Source organism: Lepisosteus platostomus, chromosome 24 (genome assembly GCF_059453375.1).
Source record: "Lepisosteus platostomus isolate fLepPlt1 chromosome 24, fLepPlt1.hap1, whole genome shotgun sequence".
NCBI lineage: Eukaryota > Metazoa > Chordata > Actinopteri > Semionotiformes > Lepisosteidae > Lepisosteus > Lepisosteus platostomus.
Genome location: NC_142634.1, coordinates 13,510,567 through 13,536,417, shown reverse-complemented (window position 1 = coordinate 13,536,417; position 25,851 = coordinate 13,510,567). Strand labels below are relative to the sequence as shown.

General features: G+C 45.2%; 2 protein-coding genes across 5 annotated transcripts in view; one reads left to right on the top strand and one right to left on the bottom strand.

Annotated features, from left to right (window-relative positions):
• ift81 (intraflagellar transport 81 homolog) overlaps positions 1–1,841 on the bottom strand; it is a 30,232-nt gene extending 28,391 nt beyond the window's left edge. The window contains exon 1 of the mRNA XM_088618501.1: positions 1,564–1,841. The gene's annotated coding sequence lies outside the window, so the exon portion shown is untranslated. The remainder of the gene's footprint in view (positions 1–1,563) is intronic.
• Positions 1,842–2,346: 505 nt separating this feature from the next.
• Positions 2,347–25,851, top strand: part of LOC148641723 (breakpoint cluster region protein-like) — a 117,600-nt gene continuing 94,095 nt past the window's right edge. For 2 of the 4 annotated variants that reach the window (XM_088618496.1, XM_088618495.1), the window contains exon 1: positions 2,347–5,164. In XM_088618496.1, coding sequence (XP_088474622.1) covers positions 3,649–5,164 — 1,516 coding nt within the window. In that variant the 5' untranslated portion in view covers positions 2,347–3,648. The remainder of the gene's footprint in view (positions 5,165–25,851) is intronic. The other 2 variants (XM_088618498.1, XM_088618497.1) reach the window with 1 other exon arrangement.

The window sequence follows — 25,851 nt, the reverse complement described above, 5'->3', positions numbered from 1 at the left end:
CAAAATCTATTTCCTGTCTTCTTTTAATGTGTAAGAAAATGCATTTTTCCCCGGTGTTGTTTGTTATTTTAGTTCTGGATAATAATTAAGGACATCATCGAGATGAGCCGAATTTCTTAGCCGTTTGTGATTGGCAAGTGCTTTAGAAACATTTAGAAACGTTACGTTGTTTCAGGGGGCCAGTTCGCCACCCTCCGTGAGCTTACTGATGCCCACACCAGCAGAGCAGGCTTCCCAGGATAGGAAGACTCTCGTCTGCCTTGTGGACAGATTCTTCCCCAGAGCGGTGACGGTCTTGGAAAGCGGACGGGAGCGTTATTAACGCGGGCGCCCTGACAGCTTCTGCGGCGCAGCAGAGCGTCAACAGCTTCAGCACCAGCAGCTGTCTGAGCCTGTCCGCCTCCGACTGGAGAGGACACGAAGCCTTCTCCTGCGAGGTGACCCATGAGGCGCTCTCCAGCCCCAAAGCCGTGTCCCTCAAGAAATCGGAATGCGTCTGAATGAAGACGCGTTGCTTGAATTTTGTCCAGTTCTGTTGCATAGCGAAATTAATTTTAACGTGCATGATAAATTCTACTTTTCGCTTCATCTCAACCTGCTCTTGTCTGTTAAAAAAAATCAGGAGATTCAGACATCAATACGGATTTCTTTCGTTAATCTAGACTCAAAACCTTCTTCTTCAGAAAAGCCTTTACTTAACTGGTTCCACTCTTCACCCCTCTGCTCTTCTTAATACCACCTTCCACGGTCTCCTCTATTGTTATTGTTGTATTGTTGTAATTATAATTGTGTCCTATCTTGTGAAATCTTCTTAATTATTGTTGTAGTCTTCTTATTTATTGTTATTGTCATCCTGTAAAGCGCTTTGAGAAGCTACCTTTAAAGGCGCTATATAAAATAAAGTTTTTTATTATTATTATTAATGTATTTTTATTTCTGTGGTGAGTTGAAGAATATACACGGGATCTTCAGTTCGGTAACACAAATGTTGTTTCCTTCTGCTCTTTCCAAATAAAATGCTTTAATTGCAAACACTGCTGATTTGAATTTTTATTAAAGTCTGTTAACTCAGATCGCTTTGACGCGTCGCCGCTTAAAGAAGATCCAACAACTTTCAGGACTGTGTCAGTAAAACCGGATCATCTTTCGAAATATGGCAAGCAGGAGCGCCATTAAATAATTATTTTTTACCGATTCCAACATGATAATCACGGCAAAATAATTTTAAATAAATAATTTGTGTTGTGTGAAATAAAGGACACAAATCACACGGATAAACCCTACGGCAGAACCTAGTGTCAAACTTAATCGCAAGACGGCGCTAGACACTCACATATTTTTCTTGCTGTTCAACAAGTTGGTAATTAAATATTCACTTTGAAAATATTTGCTGGGAAATAGGCTTACATTTTTATCACCTGCATAAAATCCAAATAATTTCTGCATTGCTCAAAGACAGGATAAACGTTACTGTAGTCCGCCATTTTATCTTTTTTTCCCGTTTCCCGAAAAAAAAAATCATAGATTACCGGATCCAAACGATACATTTGATATTTACCGTACCATGCAAATCTATTCAGCTCCTTCCATTGATGTCATGAGCAGTATGTAAAACATTTTCCTCCAGTTCGTCGTAACAGGTCCTTTAATTGAAAGTTGACCTGCTGCGATTGCTTTTGGAGAGAGGTTATGACACAAGAGGGCGCTCTGGGAGTCTAAATCTGAGATTGCAGCACCTGCAATCCGTCCGGTAATTCACGCAATTTCGAATTCATTCTGAGGAGACTGTCTCAAGCAGAAAGTAACACCGCTGAAGCCTCCTGCCTGTACAGTCAGCTCCACTTTGATTAGATTCCCTCCTCAAAAAAAAAAAAAGATCTTTGCGTCAGCACAGTTTTTTCAATGCGTAATTTACTATAAATAGTCTGACTCACATAAGACGCAATAAATTTGACATGGTTTCCTGGTATTACGAAATAAAAGGAAGGCATAACGAATAAATAATCACTGAGGTGTTCCTTCATGCCATTTTTCTCAACTTTCTGTCTTCTCTTTCTCCTGAGAGACCGTACCGCATGTGGCAGGGATACTATACCTGTGTTCTTAAACTTCTGTGTTTCGTAATTCACGTTTGGAGTAATTTGACGATGAATACAGAAAAACAAAGGAACAAGTAATAGGTTTATTCCCTGTTGAAAAGAGAAGAGAGAAAACACAACGTTTCGGCTGCGAAGCCTTCTTCTGTGAAGCCACACAACTGAAGAAGGCTTCACAGCCGAAACGTTTTCTCTTCTCTTTTCAGCAGGGAATAAACCTATTGTTCCTTTGCAGACTACGCATGCTGACGCAGCTACCCACGATGAATATAGTAGCTGCACACATATAAATTCTCTCATCGCTTGTGTACACTGTCAAACCTTATTTTGATGTAGAGACAGAGTTCTGAAGTACAAGTTCACTAATTTCGCTGGCCTTTCGCAGAGGGAGGCACGCAGAGCTGTATGTTACAAGTATGAGTTTACCTCTACATTGTTTGCTTTTGGAAAATTGTGTTTCATTGTAGCGCAGCTCCTCAGTTTACAGAACCGATAAACAAACTAAAAAGTAACTGTCGACTGTCACAAGAATGACCATGAAACAACAATTGTTGCTCATCACCGAACAATAATGAAACACAATAACAGCTGGCTCTGCTTCAGCATGTTTCACCCAGCGCGTCTTTGTGGATTCTGCACGGCGTGAGGAAAGGGCGACCGTTCCCTGTCTCTTTAAATGGGACAGCAGTGAAGCCGCTTGTCAATCTCATCCCAGCAAGACCCTCCCTTTCCTGCAGCAGCTCCTGGTGCCAGAGTGAAATGGGGAGACCTGAGCGCAGCAGCGGCGAGGAAACGGAGTAAAAAAGAAATCTGGATAAAATGCGTGTCAACATTCCCGTCTAAAACATGGGATAACAGGGCGAACAGAGCACGAATCCACCCGCGAACTCCCACCGCAATGGGACAAACTGGGTATCGCCAATAGACGGGATCCTTATTTTGATATTCCATCTGCTTGGGAACTGGTACAATAGCGCCTGTAACAACTGGAGATGATAATAAAAGAGGATGTCCCTCTGTGAAGATGCAATGGTTCTGGATTCAACTGCAACGAGAGGCGTCCGGTGAAAAAACGCAGGGAAAGGAAACCCTTTTCTGTGGAAGAAGACTTTTCGTTCTTTGCCATCTTGCGGGGAGACAGATGTTCCCATTGTCGTACTCCGATATTTATTCATTTCGGAACCTCGCAGACAAAAACACTGGAGACGGAGAATGCGCCTTGGATTCAACCTACTGGATTCAGACATCCACACTAAGCGGTCCGTGTTTGTATTACTAGTCCCGATTTAAAATAAATGAATAATTGTCAGCGAGATAAGCCGTAGAAGACTTAAAAAGCCAAGGGACAATCTGGAAAATAGAAAAAAAAAACTTCCAAGAGACGCAATCTTTATAATGAATGTGTATGTAATTGGGCACTCCACATTGGTAAGTTTAATTTTATTTACCAGCTAGGAGTAACTAAGTAGTGAAAAGAGATTATTTTAATGAAAAGTAAGCCGTACCGTAGTCATAGCATTTATCACAGCGCAGCATAATCAGAACAACAACAATGGTGGAACCTGTGGGTTTTGTTGAAGCCTGGAAAGCGCAGTTCCCCGAATCGGAACCTCCCAAGATGGAGCTAAAATCCGTCGGGGATATCGAACAGGAGCTGGAGAAATGCAAGGCTTCCATCCGGAGGCTGGAGATGGAGGTGAACAAGGAGCGCTTCAGGATGATTTACCTGCAGACGCTGCTGGCCAAGGAGAAGAAGAGTTACGACCGCCAGCGGTGGGGGTTCCGGAGAGTCTCCCACATGAACGAGGCGGGGGGGTCCGACCAGCCGAGCAGCCCGGACCCGCCGCAGCCGCACCCCCACGAGTCGGGGGAGGGGGACAGGAGTAGGTACCACCCGGCCGGCGAGGAGAAATTTAAGCCCAGGCCTCCCCCCGTTAGGAAAGCGTCATCGCAGGGCGAAGGACCGGAGCCCCCACCCGCTGTGGAAGTGCTCTACCCGGGGGAGGCGGGCGAGGCGGACAGGTGCAAATACCACGGCGACGACAGGTTCAAGAGGCACCCGGAGGACAGCGAAGTGGACAGCGCGTCCCCCTCCAAGCAGAGGGGGGTGGCCCCGGGGCGCCGGGCCACCGCCGGGCCCCCGCCTCCCGAGAGGGAGGACTCGTCGCCCAGGGAGAAGGTGGGGATGAGCGTGGCGGCGCTGCGGTCCAACTTCGAGCGCATCAAGCGGGCCAACTCCCACTCGTCTGGGGAGGGGAAGGGCGGCGGGGCGGAGAAGCCCTTCTACGTCAACATGGAGTACCACCACGAGAGGGGGCTGGTGAGGGTCAACGACCGGGAGGTGTCGGACAAGATCAGCACCCTGGGGAGCCAGGCCATGCAGATGGAGCGCAAGAGGTCCTTGCACTCCCTGCCGGGGAGCCTGGCCGCCGGGGCGGGCGAATACCGCCGGCCCGTCTACAGGGGCCGGTCCACGGAGGCCAGCTGTGGCTACGACGCGGAGTACGAGGACGCGGAGCTGAACCCCCGCTTCCTGAAGGACAACCTGGTCCGCGCGAACGGGGGCAAGGCGGAGAGGCCGGCGGCGGACTTCCAGCCGTACACCAGCGTCTACGTGGGGGGGATGATGGGGGACGGGGACGGCAAGGGCGTCAGCGCGCGGGACCACGGGGAGCAGGACAAGCACCTCACCTGGCCCCGCCGCTCCTACTCGCCCGGCAGCTTCGAGGACGGCGGGGGCGGCTACACGCCGGACTGCAGCTCCAACGAGAACCTGACGTCCAGCGAGGAGGACTTCTCCTCGGGCCAGTCGAGCCACGTGTCCCCCAGCCCCACCACCTACCGCATGTTCCGCGAGAAGAGCCGCTCGCCCTCCCAGAACTCCCAGCAGTCCTTTGACAGCAGCAGCCCCCCCACCCCGCAGTCCCAGAAGCGCCACAAGCAGCAGGTGGTCGTGTCGGAGGCCACCATCGTCGGGGTGCGGAAAACCGGGCAGATCTGGCCCCACGATGGCGACTCCACGCCGTCCAGCAGGGCCTCGCATGACAACAGTTTCCACGGAGATTTAGGTGAGTGGCGACCCTCGAACCGCTGCTTGCTCTGACCTCAGCTTGGACTGAGGAGGTGGTCTTTCTTAATTTGCAGGTGGTGGAATTAGTGAGCCTTTGCAGCCAAGAGCGGAAGAGAGCCTAAAGCTGTCTGTAACGCATGGGACATTTCTAATTGGAAGTGGGATCTACAGGACATAAGTATTGCTTGACATTTTTCCTGGCCGTATGGTGCTTTGACTGTCACTACGGATTTGAGTCTTTCAGAAACAGGTTTACTGTATATGGTGCTTCACTGAACTGCTGTAAAGATCCCTGCAGATCTTTCCAGTTGTAAATGCTTATTTTCTTAATCTGTAGTGAGGGAGAATGAGAGCAGTGGACTTTTCCTGTCCTGGCTTTGACTCCTTATGTCTTTTCCCAAGGTTTATCTTTGTAGAAGGCAGCAAAGCAGCAGGGAGCCAAAGAGTGCTCTTCAAAACCGATGGCCTGCATCAGTTGGCTTTTTTTGTCCACAATGTAATCATGTTGTTTTTTTTTTAAATGCACTGTAGCTGTGCTTTCACGCAAAAAGCCCATTTTTAGATAGCCTATTGCTCCGGGCTGTGCAGTCGCTTGTGCTGTCCGCTCGGAATGTATTTGTGTCAGCGTGGATCAGCGTTGTTGTCCTCTGTGAGGTGTAATTAACTTAAAGAGTTTGTGTAGCGTGATGAAGGGAGAAGGGCCAGTGGCTTTCAGAAGAGAAAGGGGCAGCGCTCAGACTTCAGGCAGCCCGCATGGCTGAACAGCTTCCCTTCAGCATGCCGGTCTTTTCTCTCTTTTCCACAGACACACAAAGATCGGTAAACGCGTATGGGAAATCAGTCCTCCTGAATGTGGATTACGAGTCCGCATACGGTCGGTGGTCTTGTTCAGCGTGAAGGGTGAATTAACCTGACGAGGCGCGGGATTTGTGCTGTACGCGTAGGCGGTGCTCTGAGAGACCTTCTGTCTCCCGGCTGCTCAGCTGGGTGTTTTATCAAAACTGGGGTTTGCTGATCCGAGGAATGTGTACATACCTCCACGAACGAACGTGGTGTTCAAGACCCGGAAGTGCAGGTGTCTGTGAGCTTTAGCCCTGCAGTGGTATCATAAAGTCGACAGTGAAACTGTGGTGTCACTGCAGTGTGGTGTCACGGAGTTGGAGGAGGTGCAGCTGGTGAAGGAAAGGCCCAGGATCTCAAACTGAAAGAGGAATGTCTCAGTAGACTGTGCCTAGCCATTTAGACTTTCAGGCCTGCCTTGTAGAGGAGGTCACGTACTGTCCAGATTCAGTGAGCGAGCTTGATGTGTTGTGTGTGGTTATCCCCTATGTCTTATCCAGATTTATTTACACTGCTGCCATCTTCAGTGTTTGCAGTTGAGTTTTAATGTTTAAGAGAAAACATTTACTAGTGTAATTCTCTCTTGACATGGCCTTGTCAATCATTACATATGTGCTGTATTTGACACCGTTATGAGCCTTCCTCTTCTTACCCATTTAATTTTAATATTACAAGTGTCTTCATCATGTTTTTGCAATATTGCAAATAGATAAGATGCCATTAGCGTTCTAATACACTTGTACTGTGACTTGCTTTTACATTTTGCTTAACATTCCTTTTTAACTTGAATGCAGATATAACAAAGGTCAACAAGCTGGATTTATGGGAGCCACTGCTCTGAAGCTGCAAGGGTCGTTTAAACCTTGTTTACTCTGACCTGAAATGTAATTTATTAAAAGGAAGTTTGTGAGGTGGTGTGGATCTTACAGCATTTGGGTTTCTGTGCCAGAATGAATTAAAACCCAAGGCAGCAGCCTTTCTGTGTGCTTATGTGTGTTTAACTTGGGATTTAAACATTTCCCGAGAAATGAAAGGTCGTTCATCAGCCCCAAAAGTGGCATGAAGCAGACAGCCCCAGAGGGCATCAGCAGTGTCTTTTTGCGGATGTGTCGGTATTATCTTATTTGTGGAATGCATGAGGTAACCTGTTCTGTGTACATTCAGAGCTCTGCGGAGGAGACGGTAGACCTGCAGTAACCCCAGATATATAGTGAGTCAACGCAGAACAGAAAGTTCAGCTCTAATCCTCACAGTGCTGTGCAGCAATTTGTTACTTTTTAAAAAAATATTCTACAGATATATGACCTGGGATATACATTAAACCTTGTCCACTCAAGGAAATAAATTGTTGCAGTAGATTGTGCAAATCCTCAAAGAAAGATCTATTCATAAATATCAGATATAACACTTATGAATACCTTTCCCTTGAACTATGGGTAATCATACAGTTAGGCTATGGTTATAACCATTTGTGGGAACCTTGAATAAGCAATATGGCCATGAATTAGGGAGTAATATATGATCTATGAAATGCTGGTTCTTTACATAGGAAATACACAATTTTGAGTTTTGGGAAGATGGTTATGGACCTCAGGGGTGTGATGTCTTAGTAAAACTCAGTTCAAAACTCATGTTCCTCTGGGCACATCCTGTTCTGAAACAGCTGTGGTTGTGGCTTGGTGTCTCATTGTGTGCCGTCCACTTGTTTCCATTGCCTGGTGAGAGAGCTTGGCGCTGGAACCCCATGTGAATGCCATCAGTTCTCCTGGCGACCTCACTACTCCCTGCTCCTGCAGGTGAGTCTTCCAAGGGAGCCATGTTGACACTAGCACAGCTACTGAGGGCTGAGCAGATGAGTGAGGATTCCTGTAGGCTTTTGCCAGTGTAAACACTCTAAGGGTGTGTTCTGGAAAGAGTTCAGAAGAAAAAAACCCACTGGTGCATGTCAGCCACCAGCGCCATCTCCGCGCAGCCTTCCCTGCATTCATTTTCACTTGGATTAATGGTAAAAGCTATTTCTTCTGTGGTTTAAATAGCTCACGGGCAAGTGAAAGAATATTTGCCGCATCATTCTTGCAGACGTCACCAGTTTCACTGCTCAGATGATGGCCCTCAGTGGTGTTGTCATTTCAGTAGTATATTGACCTTTTTCCTACCCTGAGAATGTGCGCGCAGAGGCACACTGCTGCAGGTAATGCGCCCCACTTTCGTACATGTGGAATAGGCTGTTCCCACTATCTTACTGGAAAGGTTCCAGAATTAAAGTGCAAACACACCTTTTGTTACCGTGACCAAACTGTGAGATCTGTGTCTGGTTTTATCCGTGGCAGCCACTCAGTGTTTACATCTGTTACTGTGGTTGAGCTGCTTTCTGCAACACCTTCAGTCTCAAGGAAAACATGCAGGGAGGAAAAAGGGAAATATTCACATTTAGATGCAGCAAGAAATTGTGGTTTCTTGTGATGGAAGATTGTAAGAGTATTTTTTGTTGCGGTGAAATGCTTCCCACCAGAATATTTCTTCAGATCTCTGAACTGAGAAAGGAAAATAAAGGAGATTGAGGACTATGTAAAATGAAACTCACCTTTGACTGTTGTAGTTAATAAAGTACAATCCTTCACCTGTTCCATCTGGGACAGTATCTTTAAAGGACACCCACGTGAGTGTTGTTAAAACGTTTTTAAAATCTTCACAGGCCTGCAAGGTGATAAGCTCACACACACCAAGCAGGAATTCAGCTGTGTACCTACTGTAGCCTTTTTCCATTAGAAAGATTGAAAGTGGCCCCTGCTCTATGAGATTTGTATCATTGCAGCTGCATTTCTGAATTCCATTACAAAGAAAGGCGGTAGAAATCAATGAAATGCACCCGAAGGTCAGTAGACAATGCATCACCATGTGTAGAAGCATAGGTACTGTGCAAGCTACATGCGAAGGAAGGAATGGAGGCTTAGTTGTTGAAACTTAAAAGGTTGTTTTGAAAGCAGTTGAAAAGCTGCAGTTTTCATAAGCAGCAAAAAGCATTGAAAGCAGTTTTCTGATGCCTTTCGCCTGAAGTCAGACACGGAACGTTTCTGACCTGTAATATTCCTCTGCGTGTCTCCGGCAGGATGAGCTCTGGCATGGGATGATGGGTCTTAGAGTTCAGGCTGGGGATCTGGTTAGGGCCAGAGATGTGCAAACTGTAGCCTCCGTGGCTCTTCCCTGGACACTTGAGCTGCTGAGTGCAATCAGGGGGCCGTGGACACAACATCCTCGGCGTGTTGGAGTGCAGAGGAGGTCTGTTGCACTGGACCATGCTGCTATAAAGTTTCCCCCTGACTATCTTGGACAAACTCTGTCCCCCACCTCCCTCTGGGCTGTACTTAATGAAGATCATTTAAACAGCTTGCTGAATGGAGGGAGCGTTTTTTTTCTGATGACAGACATGCCCTCCAGCAAGTACATCTTTACTTCCTGATCACATAAGGCAGAATTAAGGTCACACAAATGGCGGGACTCTTTTCTTCCGCCTCTCAATGCTTATGAATACCTCGATTTCCAGCAGAGCAATGCGGGGCTGATCTTGTGTACAACTGCGAGTCAGATTAAGTTTAATCCAACAGTTCACTTGTTGCTTTTGTCCTCTCACATGAGGCTTAGTATATAGTTAGAGCCATTGCTTAACACAGAGAGAAAGACCAGACTCCTGCTGATGAGCGTTTAAATCCATTTCCGTTTTTCAGCAGGCCAGACTCTTGTAAATGGTATACTTACAGAGTGGAGTACTGTTTTAGCCTACATTTAGCATCAGTTTACTCAAAGTAAGATACCAAGCTTGAAACATCCTTCACCTGGTTTTGACTGACTTGAGAGCTTGTAAAATGTGAGGTACTCATCAGATTTTCCTTTAAACTCCCATCACTAAAACCCTCCATTCACAAATCGGCCTCAAGAAAACATACAGCTGGTGGTTCTGTTTGGTAAAGAACACCAAAAAGCAATGCCATATTTCTTTTTCTGTATCCGGGCTGTATCTTTTCAGAACAGTTGGCATCCCATCTGTAGCGGCTGTGGTGCGTACTACCTCAGTTTTTTTCATGGCAGTTGTCATGTGTAAGTATTTCACCTTGTCTGTTGTGAGACTTTTTTCAACTTGGGATCCTGAATTACACATCTTGGTTATGGTTAGCACATTCCTTTTTGGGATGGCAATGTACGTAGAGATCATGAAGGAAGAACAGAGAGCCAAACGTGCAAAGGACATTCTTGTAAATTGATCTAAGTGGAAAGACAGAAAAATAACCTTGAGTTTAGTCTTCATTTTTTAGATTATTCTGTGTTTTCCCTTACTAATGAATTTCAGAGAGTTCTACTTTAGGTCCCTAGGTATGGAGCACTACTGAGTGTTTGCAGGTTTTAATGGCTAATGAAAACAAACCTGGAAAATGTGTTAAATTACATTGTTGCTTAAGTGGGCCCTGAGGAGTCACTCCAAGCTGTGGTATAATGAAAACCATAAGTTAACGTGGCTTCTTGGGTCCTGTGTCAGAGAATATTGGACTTTGGACTGTTTATTTCATACACCCTTTGGATAGTAATCTCTGAGCGCAAAGAAAGCATGAACTATTGCACAGTAGTTGAGTATGGAAACTTAGTTTTAACCTACAAAGAACTGCACTCTAAACACATCATGTGCAACACAAACATTTTTCTCCACTGCCTTTGTAAACTGAACTCCTCTTGAACCAGAGAATCACAATAAAGGCCTGTTATCCAGGATTGCTGTTATATAAGAAGAAGAAGGCACATGCATGGGATTGTAACTAAATACACTGGGAGCAAATCACTGGTGAAATAATCGGTATAAAAGCAGTATTAGTCTTAATGCCATTTCACTGAATGGAAGGAGTAAATCTGTTCGATTTGAGAAGAGCCCTAGTTTACTAGCTTCTGTTCTTCAGATCTGCCATAATGTTATTGATTCCTTATTTTCTGTACCTGTAGAGGTACCTCATGCCAGCGCTGTCTGATTTTCCTTCTGTTTTTTTTTTTTAATACCTCCATTATGAGTCATAGCTTGCCCTGTATTTACCTTCGGCCATCTGTGTGAAATCCAGAATGTTTCAATAGCACTATTGTACAAAGTGTTCTCTGTCAGGATCCTGTCGGGCTTTTTTTTCCCCCCTTTTAACCTATGGAAGGGCTTTTCCTGTGAGCGAGGCCAGTGGAAAAGAACACATCCAAGTACTCGAGATTCTCCCACCATTGACTTCTCATTGTAAGCAGAGGAAGTGTGACTCTACAGGGCTTGTTTAAGCCGTCTGTATGGTGGTTTAAAAAATAATTATTTTTTTAAGTGCAGAATAAGCCTCCAAACAATTCTATTATTAACTGATTACATGTGAAACCATTTATACAGGTAGGCGTTTTCCCACAGTATTCTGCAGTGTACCTTGCTTAAGGGTCTTATAGCAGTGCTCCTGGATTTGAAATCACAGCGTAGAGGATTCACCATTCCTCCACCTTTAACTAGAGAATTTGAAGGCGTGTTAAGTTTAATTTCTTTTTATCTGTTTCCTTTGGATTTATTTGGCAGCCCCAAGCTTTCTCCAGGTGCTCAGTGAATTCAGGGCTATTGAAGTCCGGGGTACGGGCAGAGCAGATCTGCTCTCAATTTGAGCCCTTTGTCGAGTGCTGTTTACATACAGACATGCAAGACTTCAGTTCCCCGTCCTCCGCTCGTACAACAGAATCATACCTTTTGGGTTTGTGTGTCACTTGACAATCCTTCTGCGCTCTGCTGGAGCGACGCTTCTGTGGAAATCACTGCCAGTGTTTAACCACAGTAACGAGGGCTGGAGTGGGCCCAATTCCCCCCTTCCGAGCGAGCGGAGAGAACAACACTTCCTTTCCTTGGCTGCCACTGCTGTGGCTGCTCTTGTGTTGTGACGTGAATGGCAGTTTTTCTTTTCTTTTCCTGCCTCTCTGGGGTCGGGGAGTCTGACTCGATGTGCTTGTTAACCGGAGAGGAGGGGCACCCGGTCATGAGACCATCCCTCTGGAAGGGAGCGAGGAGATGTGAGCCATCGGACGGTACAGATGCTGCCCCATTACGTGGATGTACTGCCTTAGAAAATCACTGTCTGCAAGATACAAATAAGACTGCCTGCAGGTCTGCGGAAGCTCTTGTCTTCAGGGATGCTAACTAAATTTCAGCAGAAACATCTACTCTTCTACCACAGTCAGGATCACCACATGGATGCAGACCGACGTTGAGAAGTTACGTTAAGAATAACAAATCCCATCTGACCTTTTAAAAGCTGAAAAGCTCCTTCTGGATCCACTGAAATTTCAGCAATGACCGTTCTCTGAGTATAGCAAACTGGTGCTGGTGCTGTCTGCTTTTCAAGCCTTCCTCTCTCTTCTACTTTGGTGCTTTGAAGGCTGTTGTCTTGCTAACCGCATTTCTGTAGTTCCTCACTGGCCCTAAAGCTGAACAGTGGACATAATCATTTGTCGCCTCTGAGCAGCCAAGTTCTTTTAACAGCAGTTTTATTTTGATCACTTATTGGAGTTAACAAGATAAATCAGAGTTTAAAATAAAACCAGTGTTTGCTTTAGGATCTTATGTTCTCTGCATAGGATCTGTAGGATTCTGTTTAAACACTGAGAACTGAAGGTAATGGGTTAGGAAAGAAATGGTGATGAAATCTACTTTGTGGTGGAGTTTTTGAAAGAGCCTGGATTTTGTAAGCACATAGGTCCTTATGCGGCTTATATTTTACTTTACATGCCAAGGTGCTTTTTATTTCATACTAACAGCCCAAGGACAGCAATGAATTGCTCCAGTTTGTTGGGTTAGAATTGCTTTGGTCTGGAATATTGCATCTGAAAGAAATGTCAGTTCATATTCAATGACACACAGAGTCTCAGAAACTTCAGTGCATCTCTAGGAATAAAAAAATAAAACAGAAAGCAAGGCATTAAGACATGCACGTTCTGGGTATTTGTTTGAAAAAATCTGTTATTAAACACCTTTCACCTCAGCGCACATGTCTCTCACCACCTCAAGACAAAAGGGCTGCACACTCATGGGCAGAAGACTTAGTTGCTCCTCTTCCATCACTTGATTATCTCTGTGAAAAAGAAATGGGCACAATGCAATGTAACTACATCCCCAACAGTCTGAAAGTCAACGCACTTGGAGCCCAAAGGAAGCAGCCAGTGCTGTTTCATGTACAGTGGAGGTGCAGGAGTCAGAACTGTTCAGAGGTGTGGCAATGATTTTGAACTGAGGGGAGGGACTCCTCCAGACTGTTTGAGGATTGTGTGCGAGTGCCGTGCAGGCCATATGGCATTGCACTGTGGAGAATGCAGGCTGCCTTCCAAAGACTGTATTTATGGCCTCACGAGAGCCTTGAAGTGTTTTCTGTGGTGGATTCCTTGTGCTTGGCTACCTTTTATTGTATCAGCAGTGGATTTGCAAAGGTACCAGAGGAAGTGTAGCAGACTGTGTGATCATTGATCCAGGCATAGGTGGAGCCTGCGAGGCTGGACTGCTCTGTACAGTATGGCAGACCTCCTCCTGCGCTGAGGACTGGGACTCTTGTCTGTGGGCATCTCGGGGTTCTGGGGTCTCGTTCAAATGAAACCCTGGTGTTACTTTGTCACACCAGGAAGTGGCCTAATCAATCAAGATAAATGTTTTTTTTTTAGCCACTGATTTCAAGACGCCTAAATTTCAGCCATTCCAGAACCAGGATGGACACCATTGCTTTCAGTCCCAAACTGCCACCTTAGCATGAAAGGACGGGATGTTGATGATGAGCCTGCTTTTATTCTAATAATCACAGATCATTGCTGAGTTTGTGTCCCCGACACGCTTAATAGGCTCTCTGATATGTGACCTTTTCATCTGGCACAGCTGAGGCCTGGGCCTGCTTGACTGGGAGACCAGGGTGCACAGGAAGGCGCTAAATTCAGATCGATGTGCTGTTGAGAATAAATATTAATGTGCTGGCAGGCAGGGAGGAAATTGGGTTTGTAGTGGTATTTATTTCACTGAATCTACTTGATGCGCTGGAAAGAGAATTTGTACGAGCAAATGAACAGGTTCAGAACTTCCGCCGCCGTTTGAGACACATCGTTGGCATGAAAACCCAGCCGCAGTTTTGCCAGTGAATCTTTCAAGCACAGATGAGCTCATCATTTTATGTAATCGAATATGCGCATCTCGTAAAATACACCATGTGGAGTATTAAAAATGCATCGTGATTCATGATGTGATATGTGTGCACATTTCAAATACTGCACTTGTATTGAATTCCTCCTCGTTTCTTCCTGTGTTTTACTTTCTTCTTACTATTAAGCATTCTGCACCGAATATCCAGATCTAATTGTACCTTCTGGGCTTTGTTCCTTCACCTTGTTTCTGCACAGCTGCTTTGCATTGACATCAGTTGTATCCCATTTGGGTGTAAGCACCTTTAAGCTTTAAAACAAAAAAAAAAAGATCAAAGGTTTGCTTAAAGGTAAAAAAAAAAGTTTAATGGGGGGGGGGGGAAGACTTTCTCTTGAATTATTATAGATCTGCCTCTGCAGCAGCTTGCTTCAACATCAGAGAGTCCATGTGTGCAGCAATAAAAAATAAAATCAACACCAAATGTCACTCCTGCCTGGTAGCCAGTGTTCCAGTGCGTCAGAGCAGATTCATTAAGATGCCCTGGCCTTTCTGCTTTAATAACTTCCTCCTCGTATAGCTCTATAAACCCACCGCACCCAGTTACGCATTACCTGCCGTGGGCATGGCACGTTGGCACTGCTTGCTGCGCTCCGAGGCTCCACCACATGTGCATGTGAGCCGAGTGGCTCGCCGCCAGTGGCACGAGAGTTTCCAGCAACAGTGTGTTTCTTTTTGAATATGGAAATGACCAGATGTCCTGATTGGGGGTTTTTTTTTTTTTTGCGCCTTCTTGCTCTGACCAGCTGATAAGGCTGCCAGCCCCTTTTCTTTTTGTTTCCGAGATTGTTTGAGCGCTCCCCACCCCCTCGCCTGCCATCAAAACCCACTGTTGTAAAGGCGGGTGTGTGTGGGTCTTCGGGTGGCGAGAATTAGCAATACGTACTGTGTGTGATTATAAGTATGTGTAGTGTGTGTCACACTCCCCTGAAAGTTTACCCTGTAGCTGCAGACCTGAGCCGATGTAACACAGCGTTATTAGACAAAAGCTGAGTATTGCTTTTGCTGTTGTGTGTATGCAGCAGTCAGAACAAATATAAAAGACATCCTGGGACATCGGAGGTTTGCGTATAGATAGGCACCTGGAAATGTGCAATTAATTTTTTTCCACAGTTGCCATTGATTCTGTGTTTATCGCAAACTGGTTTCACTCTCTTCCTTTTGGGCTGGGCTCCAACAGCTTTTTGGGGTCTCTAAATGAGACCTTGCTTAAAAATATGGGGAATAGAGTCATTAATGAATTCAGTTAAGTGGCTCAAGAATTCACTTTAAAAGGACCCCCAAGCTCTGTTTATATACCCTGCAGCCTCGGTCAGACCAATTCAATTATTTTTCTTGTATCTCAAACTGCTTATAATTCACAGAGTCCTAGGGAACCTGCTGCATTGTGGTCTTTAATTACAAAAAGACTGAACCCGTGACTTATATATAAAACCTACAGTATAAAAATGTGTAGATGTTACTTGTACTGAATAGATAGATTCCCTGAGTGTGAGAGAACAGAGGCACTACTGAGATCTTGAGGTTAAAACGCTGCTGCACACTGGCGGCTTTATTTGCTCAGCGGTCAGATACTAGTTTTTTTTCAGAAACAGGAAATGAAAAAATGAGAAAGGCATGACTGACCTGATGTGACAATTGGAAGCGAAGAGCTCGGGCAGGGAGTTGAGCCTTGTGCAGATTACGAATCCCTGGGAGGTGTTTTGTCTGTGAGGCTGAGCGTGCCCAACACAGCCAAGGCTCATCGGCGTTAGATGAAGTACATCATTTCTTCACACACTGTTGTGGGCTCTTGCTTGCCTCGTTGGCCTGCTTTGCTGTTGATGGTGTTGCATGTTCACAGCTCAGTGTGTCTCATTATTGTGCTGGGCATTGGTCAGTAATATTTTTGTAGGCACAATTGCCAGATTTTAAAGTAAAAACCATTATGTATTATTCATAGTGTGTGCTGATGTTCTCATTTACTCACCTATTTGGCTGGTGACACGTTGCCCAAAGGGATTTATGTTTGCACAAATTTAGACAGTCTGGTATTTTATGTGAGCCATTCAGGTGAGTTGCCTTGCTTAAGGGTATAAGAAGAAAATATGTCGCCTGGGATTTGAACCCACAGGCTTCCAGTTATGAGTGTAGCATCCTCACCACTGCTCCACACCTGCCTGTTTTTGGCTTCTGTTTCGTACACCGTTTTTCCATCTGTCCCCCTGTGTCATCCAAGGAAGACTTTGCTATGTGTTCTGGGTACAGGTACTGGATCTCTTTCTGATTCTCTATCAGTCGACAGGTATTGAATTCTACTTAGTCACACCCCGAGTCCCTCTGGGAATTCACCTCCGGAAAAGTGTATTGTGTGTTTTGCTGCCGTCTGGTAAGGGCACAAGCTGTGGGTTGTGGCACAGGGTAGGACGTGAGGCACAGCAGCACATCAGCTCTTCAGAGTTACTATAACAACCAGCCGAGAGAAGTAACTGTAGCCCTCATCTTCCCTCAGAGAAGATTCATATCAAACGGCTTTGTTTACCTGTCATGGCCAGACAGCAGCCTGGCCCAACCCAGTGGAGGAGCAAGCCATTATTAGGGGCCCTAGCGGTGTATTCTACACATATCTGGCAGTTGGAGTTTAAAATATGTAACGCATTCAGCGCAATGTTTTGGTGAAATTCACAAATACATTTTTTGCCTTTTGGCTGTTCTTGTCTAGCTTATTTAGTTGCTAGTAGCTGTTTGACCCAAGGATCTCCTCCAGCTGTTTCTTAAACGTTGCCAGTGGATTAGTTTCAAAACAATGCCTGGGTGCTGTTTATACACCATCCTGTGTTTACACCAGTGCCTCCTGTTCCGAGTTTAAATTCACTTCTCCAGAGTTACTGCTTATCATCTTTTTTTGTGTCCGATTATGGTTGATTCTGAAAATTAAGTGGGTTGAATCGATCGATGCCTTTGAGTATTGAAACACTTGAATCAAGCCCACCTATTTCTGTTCAAGACTAAAAGGATTCAGTTCTTTTAGCTCACCAAGGGCACTCCTTTTATGCTAAAAAAAACATTAATTGCAGCCAGAAGATGATTTATGCCTCTAAACCTGTGATCCTCACATCTAGTCCAGGAGAGCCACAGCCCTGCAGGCTCTGTAAGAGACTCAAATTCTTCAGTCGCGATAGACTTGGGAACAGCTGCAAGTCATGAAGTCGGTAACTTGTTCAGTTAAGAAATTAGATGGACTGAAGACCAGAAAGCTGTGTTGTAGCTTTGCTCTTGTAGCGGAGCTAGTTCGGATACAGTGACGTCATCGCCCTCCCTGCGCGCAGCAGGGACCTCAGCTGCCTGGGCCGGGGGAGGTCTCCTTTAGCTCATGCGGCTGGTTCCCTGTTGCGTTACGCCAGAGACCCGGGTTCGCGCCCCAGGTGCTGCGGGACGAAACGGGTGGCGGAGGGCATGAGCCCGCGCGGAACCGCGACGGTCACACTCTGCAGAATAAACATTAAAACATTATGTGTACTGAACACAGAAACACCATGAGCACATTACCTAATAAGTTATTATCGAGTGCGACTCGATCATCGGTGATCTGTTAACCGAAACGACACCAAAGACATTCAGTCATTCTCTAAAAATAAGTATACTTTATTTCTCTAAGCACACGCATGCTGGAATAGAGAGAACATTTCTTTTAATGCTCAGTATGGCAGTTGTTTGGCTCAGAGTCTTAAGAAATGACCAGATGCTTTTCACTTTTAACCCAATGTCTTCACGTGGCAGTATGGCGGAGGCAGAATCCGCAAACCGATGGCTTGACAGTGGGAATGCAGACTTCCAAAACGACACGGATCTGATCAGTTCTTTTCAGTTTTACAGGTTTAACAGGCTGCACGCCCACAGAGTGTTGCAAAGCAGAAGGTTCAATGGGAGGAAATGGATAAAAAAATGACGGGAGAGCACAACTAGGGGGAAGGATGAGATTCTTGTGCTGCGCGTGGAAAGCGGTCCCGTTTTCCCTCCCCTTTCGGACCCTGTCCTGTCTCGCCAGCCATAGACAGTGGACGGTTTCCCTTTCCCCCTCCCCGTCGGCTTCTGAAGGTCTAATTTTCGAGCGGCCTTTGGGGATTAAACAGAAGCCTTACAAAGAGGCTCCTTACGTGTCACCTGTTGGCCTTGGCAGAGCACGGAGCCCCAGCAGGGCCGCTGTGAGCTGCGGGCACGCCGGCCGAGGAGCTGGCGGAGGACAAAAGTGCTCTGCAGCCAACAGCTGTGAGGCGTAGGCCTGAGAGTGCGCTGGAGCTGGGAGAACAAGGGTCTTGTCTGTCAGCCTGTGGTGGGAGTGCCGATCTTCGCTTCAAGAGTTGCCACCTGCAGTAGAGGTGGAGCAGCACGGTTTTGGGCTAGGAGAGACACTAGGGCCTGTATGGTACACATGTATTGTGTAGAGGTAGAGATGGAAAGGAGATAGCCGTTGTAGGTGTTGTGGGCTCTTGTGTGCAAACAGATGTCAGATGTGTCTTTGCTCCCTCTCATATCAGGCAGAACCCCCACATGGGCCTGTGGGAGAGCTTGGGCAGGGATTCGGGATGTGTACCAGATCTTCCTCGTTGGCCTGCCCCCGCTGTGGCGTGTTGGCCAACCTCCTCTCTGGGCGACGGCCTCGGCCACACTGGCTGGACCAGAGGAATCCTACCACCTCATTAAAAACAAGGCCTTGACAAGGGCAGCCGCAGGTGCCGGAGTCAGGAAAATCGGCTCCTGTGGGAAAATGCTGACTTTTGCTCTTATCATGAACAAGTTAGTGGTGGGTCACTTGTCCCTTATTATTAGGGCAAAGATCTTTCAGAGTTTTCCTTCAAAAGTGCAGTCAGCAACTGGTATCTAGTCTAAACTTTTTGGACACACCCTAAAAAGTAATTGATAAGATTTTACAATTAACCTTCTTTCAAATCTCTTTAATGGGTGATACGGTTTGAAATCTGTGTTAAGAGTGATATTTAATTGAAATTGTTTACAGTAGTAGCAGGTTTGGAAGCTGCCAGCAACTGCTTTTAAAGAACAGGCCCTCAAAACAATCACACGACTCGAGGAAAGTAAGGAAAAGCCAAGTCACATTGACCTGCCTCATTGTTAAAAAACAAAATCTTAGTTTGAATGACTCTTTCTGTTCAAGTTGGAATCATCCATTATTTTTTAAAATGACATAGAGGCTCAGCCCCTTGGCAAAATCTGGTGTGCCTCCTGGGAAAGCATGAGACATGCAGACATGCTCCTCTGACACACCCACCTACTGTATGCAGGTGCTTGCTGTGGCTTTGGGCAGTGCGACCTCCACAGCGCCGAAGAAGAGAGCAAGCACTGACTGGAGAAGTAATGTGTGTCCTGCTGATATTACTACAAGCCTGCAAGTGCCTGGCAAGTCAGGGGATTCACTGCTTTAGAGGCAGGGAGCCAAGAGAGCCCTGGCCAACTAATCCAATCCCCACTCTAGCAGGTCTCTGCCAATGCTGTGTCACTTGGAGAACCCTACTCGCAGTCTGATAGCGACGTGACACAGGGCAGAGCTCCCAGCAGCTGTCCCGTGGAGCTCAACCTGTTCCCTGAGCGAGAACAGTCGCACAAAGCCGCGGTTTCATTAGTCTTCCTTTCCTTTGTTTGGTGCCGTTCCGAAGATGCGGCTGCAGTGGCACTTGTTGTTAACCAGCACACAGTCTTTGGGTCTCCTAGACAAGATCGGCAAGTTTCCAGTGTGCCTTAACCTCTCAAATAGTTATCTGGTACCATTACAAAATCTAGAACTGTCCCTTTCTGTTTTTAACACACTTACATTCATGTAGGTGCTCTAACTGGTTAATGTGTATTTTTTCCCTTTTATATTTCTTCATGCTGCCAGATGATAAGCTATCCAGCAGATTTAAGAGAAACAGCACAAGAGCCAGGTGGATCAGTGACGATCAGTGACGCTATTGGGCCGTAAACACAGGGCTGTTGAGCTGCTCAAATTTTTTTTGTAGACGAGTCGCATTTTTGGTTAGATTTATAATGTCCCTGTGATCGGGTGTACCTGGAATTTTCCATTCACGTTTTTGACATGTCATGTTGTGTTGATGTCAGTACAGAAGTCATCGAGCAGGAAGTGGGGTTGAGAAAATCCTAGCATCTTGTCAAGCCAGCGTTCCTTAAGGCATTGTAATAATATACCTGCAGTTTATTGTGAGGGACATTATCTGGAAATGTACTTGGTTGCCCTGATTCTGACTTTTATGTATCTTTTTTGTAATGTAATTGCAGTCATACACAATATACTAAACAAATTATAGTGCATTGAACAATTTAGTCGTGGAATAGTACATTGTATCATGACATCCCTTGATTTAAATCCTATACTTTTATATCCTTTTAACATTTTTCTGTCACCTTGTTATTGCTTCCTCAAGTTGTCAGGCAGATACAAATCGTCAGTGCAAACGCCTAGGTTTTTTCCGTAGGTAGGTTCTTCTAATATTTATAGTTTGTTTCCGCTACCCACATGTAACATTCAGAACATGTCGTCTGGCAGGGTTTTTGTCCTGTTTGGAATTTTGTCCCTGAAATAAGTTTTTGCAATTTTCTTTGATTCTAGTCTTTATGGATTGTGTTTTTCCTGTTACTTCTCAGTCAAAGGCCAAAAGAGATTTTGTTTGTTAATACTATTAAATCATTTTTCCATGCATATTCATGTTTTTTTTTCCTTCTTTGGTCAAGCATGTGCTTAAATGTCAAAGATAATGTTTAAAAAAAACTGAATTTCACAATAGCTTAAAGCTCTTTAACAAACATCCCTGCCAGTGTTTTCTTTTTTCATGAAAAGTTAAGTCTCTGAAAAGCGTGAAACCTGGATTTGACACACGACACAGGGCATTCGAATAAAACATTTTGGGACATGGTCCAGTCTTTAAGTATACTCCAGAATTTAAGATAGACTGAATGAGATGAAGAAATATTATTTGTATACATTTTTTCAAAAGTTCCTTAAATGTGTGAACCTGGATCTTTAATTTTGATTGTCCAGGGGAATTGTAATGGCCACTCTCACACGGGGAGAAAAAACCCAAAGCAGAAAGCAGATGTTCTCCTATATTTAGTTGTGCTGTAGACCTTTCCTGAGAAGGCGTTTGTATTTACAGGAAAAGAGGCAATATTTTCTTTTACGGGATTTAGAGCGATTGCTCCTTTCACAATACTATGTTTGTGTACGGTTCTGGAAATAATAACACACAGAAGGAATCTGTGTTCCATCCTTTTTGATTTGTTGCCTCTTCAGCCATGTTTTCTTAGCTGCTGCACTACCCTTGAGGTCGCTTTGTGCTCATGCTCAGCTTGAAAATGCTCAGCAAGAAATCTGCCTCCTGTACTTCAGCAGGGTGACATCACGACTAAATGTCCACCTGTATTACTCCAGGAATCTTGTCACCAGAGTTGGAGAGTTTCCACTTCAGCTTCTCCTTTTGTCAGCAGTACCCATTTCATCCCCTCAGAATCCCCTCAGAGTCTGACAGACAGCAGGGGGTAAAACGTGAGGTTGTGCTCTGAGGTCAGGAGAAATCGTGTTCACCACATATATACAGTTCCTTACTGATATCACCGAGTATACTTATACAGGCCTTGAGGGAGTGTAGCGTTTCCCAGCAATCAATAACTTTGTAGTATGTCAGTATAGTCCTACTTTAAGTCATTTTTACACAAAAGATCTTAGAGTGCATACATCATCCATTCCATGAACATTTCTAGTATTGGATGTGTAATTAATGCATTTGATGTGCTATCCCAGGAGCAGATGTTCCATAACACTAACAGAAAGAGGAGAAAAGGCGAACATGACTGAGATTTTTATTCATCTTCAGTCCCAAGGTCGCAGTGTGGACTAACTGGTCCAGTTTGGCAGGACTCTGCAAAGCACTGTCTTTGTTTGTGTGTGCGTTCGAACGGTCTGTGAACACATCAGTTTGCAGTATTGACACCCGGACATGTGGGAGAGTGACCTTGCTTTAGAAATGGTTGGGCGTTTTCTCCTGCTCAACAAAGGTAAGAGGTGTTTCTGACGCAATCAGGTGAAAGACTGCAGTGTAGCCTGCCTCGCCTCGCCTCCTCTTGTCATGGCTCTGTATCAGTGGGGAGGATAAAAACAGCGAAGTGCTCCAGGCAGCTGAGTCGGGAAAAGCTGCAGTGTGTGTCATGAATGAGTTTCCTAGGAACACTGAGGATTATTATTGCTCAAACAGTTAATCCCTCTTTTCCTGTGTTCTGCCGCATGTGTCGCGTGTAGGGTTAGCACTAAACACCTTTTCCTTCTTTTTTATTGCCCCCCGTGAGGATTTCTCTGACTATATAAACAGAGATAAAGCTTCTGATTTTAGTATCTTTTATTTTTTGGTGCAAAGTAGCATCTAACACCACACTTTCAGCATTTGTCTTCCTGCTTTGAATAATCCGGTGGATGTGTGGGGCGAAGGCATCACGGCCTGATTCTCTTGGTGAGATTGTCTCGGTATCTGCTGTTGCGCTTTCCGGTGTTCCAGCATTTTTGTTGCTGGAAAGAGAAGCCCTGATTTTGGTCAGGTCAAATGAAAACGGTTGAAAGGATTCATGTTCATGAACCAGTTCGGTTATGAAGGCAGAGCTAAAATGATGGTACTCTGGATTTATAGTTCCGCTGTTTTCAACAGGTAGTATTTAAAATATCAATACAGCAAGAAAGATTTGATGTCTCACCCTCAGCCTGACACCTGTTTTGTAACTTATGGCCACAAATAGACGCTGATTTTGTTTAATATAGGCTAACTGCGAATGGGGAGCATTCAAGTGGCCTTGTATGTAAAGTCTTTTCAACTATAATTAATATATCACTCTTCATTTTCCTAAAAAAGGAATAAATAAACTCATTGCCTTATAAAATATGCTGCATCTGCCTGTAATGCCACTTCATTTCACGTCTTGAAAAATTGATGGATTCACTGTGTTTTCCAATTAAGAAATAGAACAACATTTAATCGCAGCTTGGATATTAATGTTTTATTTATGTTGCAAATCTGTAAATTTAAGTTTTTTTCTAGGTAAGGATTTCCTTCCCTTAATTTACGAGTCTTCAAAGAAAATGCTTTGGTTGCTCATCACTGTTTGCTCTATCAAGTTATTTTGTGTCGCAATCTTAAATTATCTTCTGACAGCATTTTTGTACTTTAAAAAAATAAATAAACCGATACACTTTGGGATTGTCCTGTTTTAAGTGACACAGATGTTAGGTGCAGTGTTGCCATGAATAGTCATGGGAGATCTGATCTATTTGCATATCACATCATTATTGTAATGAGAGGAAAGTGTTTAGCTGATTGATTAGTAAGGACTGGACCAGTGCAAGGTGCGTTGCCATGACAGCAGCCTGGCCTCTGGGAGCTGTTGGTGGGGGAGGGGGTGTTTTCACCCCGCAGTTGGGAAGAAAGGGGGTGGTATCAGAATTTCCTCTGCCTTTTAACTGCTGGAATGTTACTATGAACTTTCTGGGATCTTTAATACTGAGACACCGGTAATGTCATACATTTGAAGGATCCTGTTGTTGGGGCATAATGTTGTGAGTAGCTTTCAGGCAGCCTGGCCATAACACACACACACACACACACACACACACACACACACACACACACACAGAGCATGCACAATTTCATACCGACTCTACCCTCAGCAAGTGAAAAGTGCGCTCTTGCGTTCTTCAATCCCAGCATTCCTGTCTGTGGACTCCTCCGTTTTCCCTTTGGGATTCGGGATTCACTCCCACTCCCTCTCCTCCTCTCCCCCCTTCACTCCCTCCCTCCATGGTTTTAATATAAAAGAGGACTCAGATCTCATACAGCATATTCCTGTCTGGTCTTTGGAAGCGGGCACTCTGAGGAGGCCAGCAGGAAGATGCTGACCTGCGGATTTTTTTGTTGGGTTCACGACGGTGAAATTAAATTTAAGGAATGTCTCCTGGCCATGTCTGGAATTTGACATTAGCCTGGTGTCTAGAGGTGGTGTAGACTCCAGCGGACTTTCCCAAAGGTGACTTGCTCTCTTGTAGTGTCTCTGTAAGGCAGATTGTTCTTCAAAAGCATTCTCACTGAAAAGCCTCCCAGCCTGATGTGAAGAGTTCGTGCAGAAGCATGCAGACAGCTCCTTTGTTATCCAAAGAGGTGTGCAAAACCAAAATCTGGTGAATTACTTTTACAGTGTCTGTGTTTTCACAATCATTCTCCACAAGGTGATTTTTCAAAACTGAAACCTGCACGGACATTAATTAGTATATTTTAACTGAGTGACAGCAGCATTGTCACCTTGTAGTGCTCTTTCCTCTGGGCCAGAATTTCCAAACTGATGCCCCTGCAGAAGAGACGTTAAGCCAAGGTCCCGACTAGTTAGTTAAGATTCAGTCTTTTATGGAGTGTTGACCTCAGTGTCTTGCCTTAATTCTGTTTTGGGGTTTCACAATCTGGCCTACCTAGACTTTCCCCTTAATTCAGCTGGTGAAGCAAAGCCTCAGTTCTCCTTCAGATCTGCTGGGTGGTGGGCCTGTAGGAGCACAGTGGAGCACAGTGCACACAGGCGGGTGCTGGTCCTTCCCTTGCGGTTTTGCAGCTAGAATACAGCAAAGCCCAATGACAGAATACTTCTCACGCCATGTGCTGTGCAGACAAATGTCAAGACAGGCTGCTTTTCACTTTTTATACAATGGGTGCAGTTTTAAACACATTAAATCAGGATTAACATTTATTTACGCATTGTAACACAGAACCTCCAAGTGAAAAAACAACATTTCTAGCTTTCCGTTCACTGTGCACTCAAATACTCTGAAAAGCATGCAAACTTAGAAAAATGAGTTGGTTAAGCTCATTTGGGAAAGGCTGTGCAGACTTTCTCCAGGTACAGTATGTGGATTGCTGGCAGGCAGGCACCAGTTCCTGATGCAGGCAGGCTGCACAGGGAAGGTTTAAGTCTGTTTTCATCTTACAGAGGCTGTGTAACTGGAGCGCAGTTTGACGGGGGCGAAGGGCGATTCCCTGCTTGTTTACTCACAGTGCCGAGTTGTGTGGAAAATCCAAACCCACATGACGTCACGGAGACCCAGGTGGCGATCCCAGCGGCGGTTTAGCTCAGACAGGATGGGGATGGGAAATGGGTGGATATCTGCAGAGAACGCTGGCCTTGTTCGCTGGGACGTGGTGCTGGCTTTGGTACTCAAAACAACCTTGTTTCCCAGTTCCTCTTTTTGTAGGGATTTAGGCTGCATTCACGTACCAGGGCCAAAGACGATTGCTACATCACAGGCTGGAACAGGGCTTGTTTGGTTCTGTGCCCTCTTTCGGAGTGAACAACGGTGAAGTTCGAGAAGGGATAGGATTTTGGCACTGCCAGGCTCTGTGAACTGGGAAGGACTGTGAGCAACTCAAACGGGCAGATCCGCTGTGGGCATGTAGGAGCAAAGCTTCTTTCTGGGAAATATTTGTTTGATGAAAGGGTTTCAGTTGGACCGTACTAGAGAATTAGGAGGTTATGCACCTTTTAAATAAATATATTGTATTCCAGACAAAATGCACTTCATAATCCTGTTTTAAAGTTCTAATATACCTCAGACT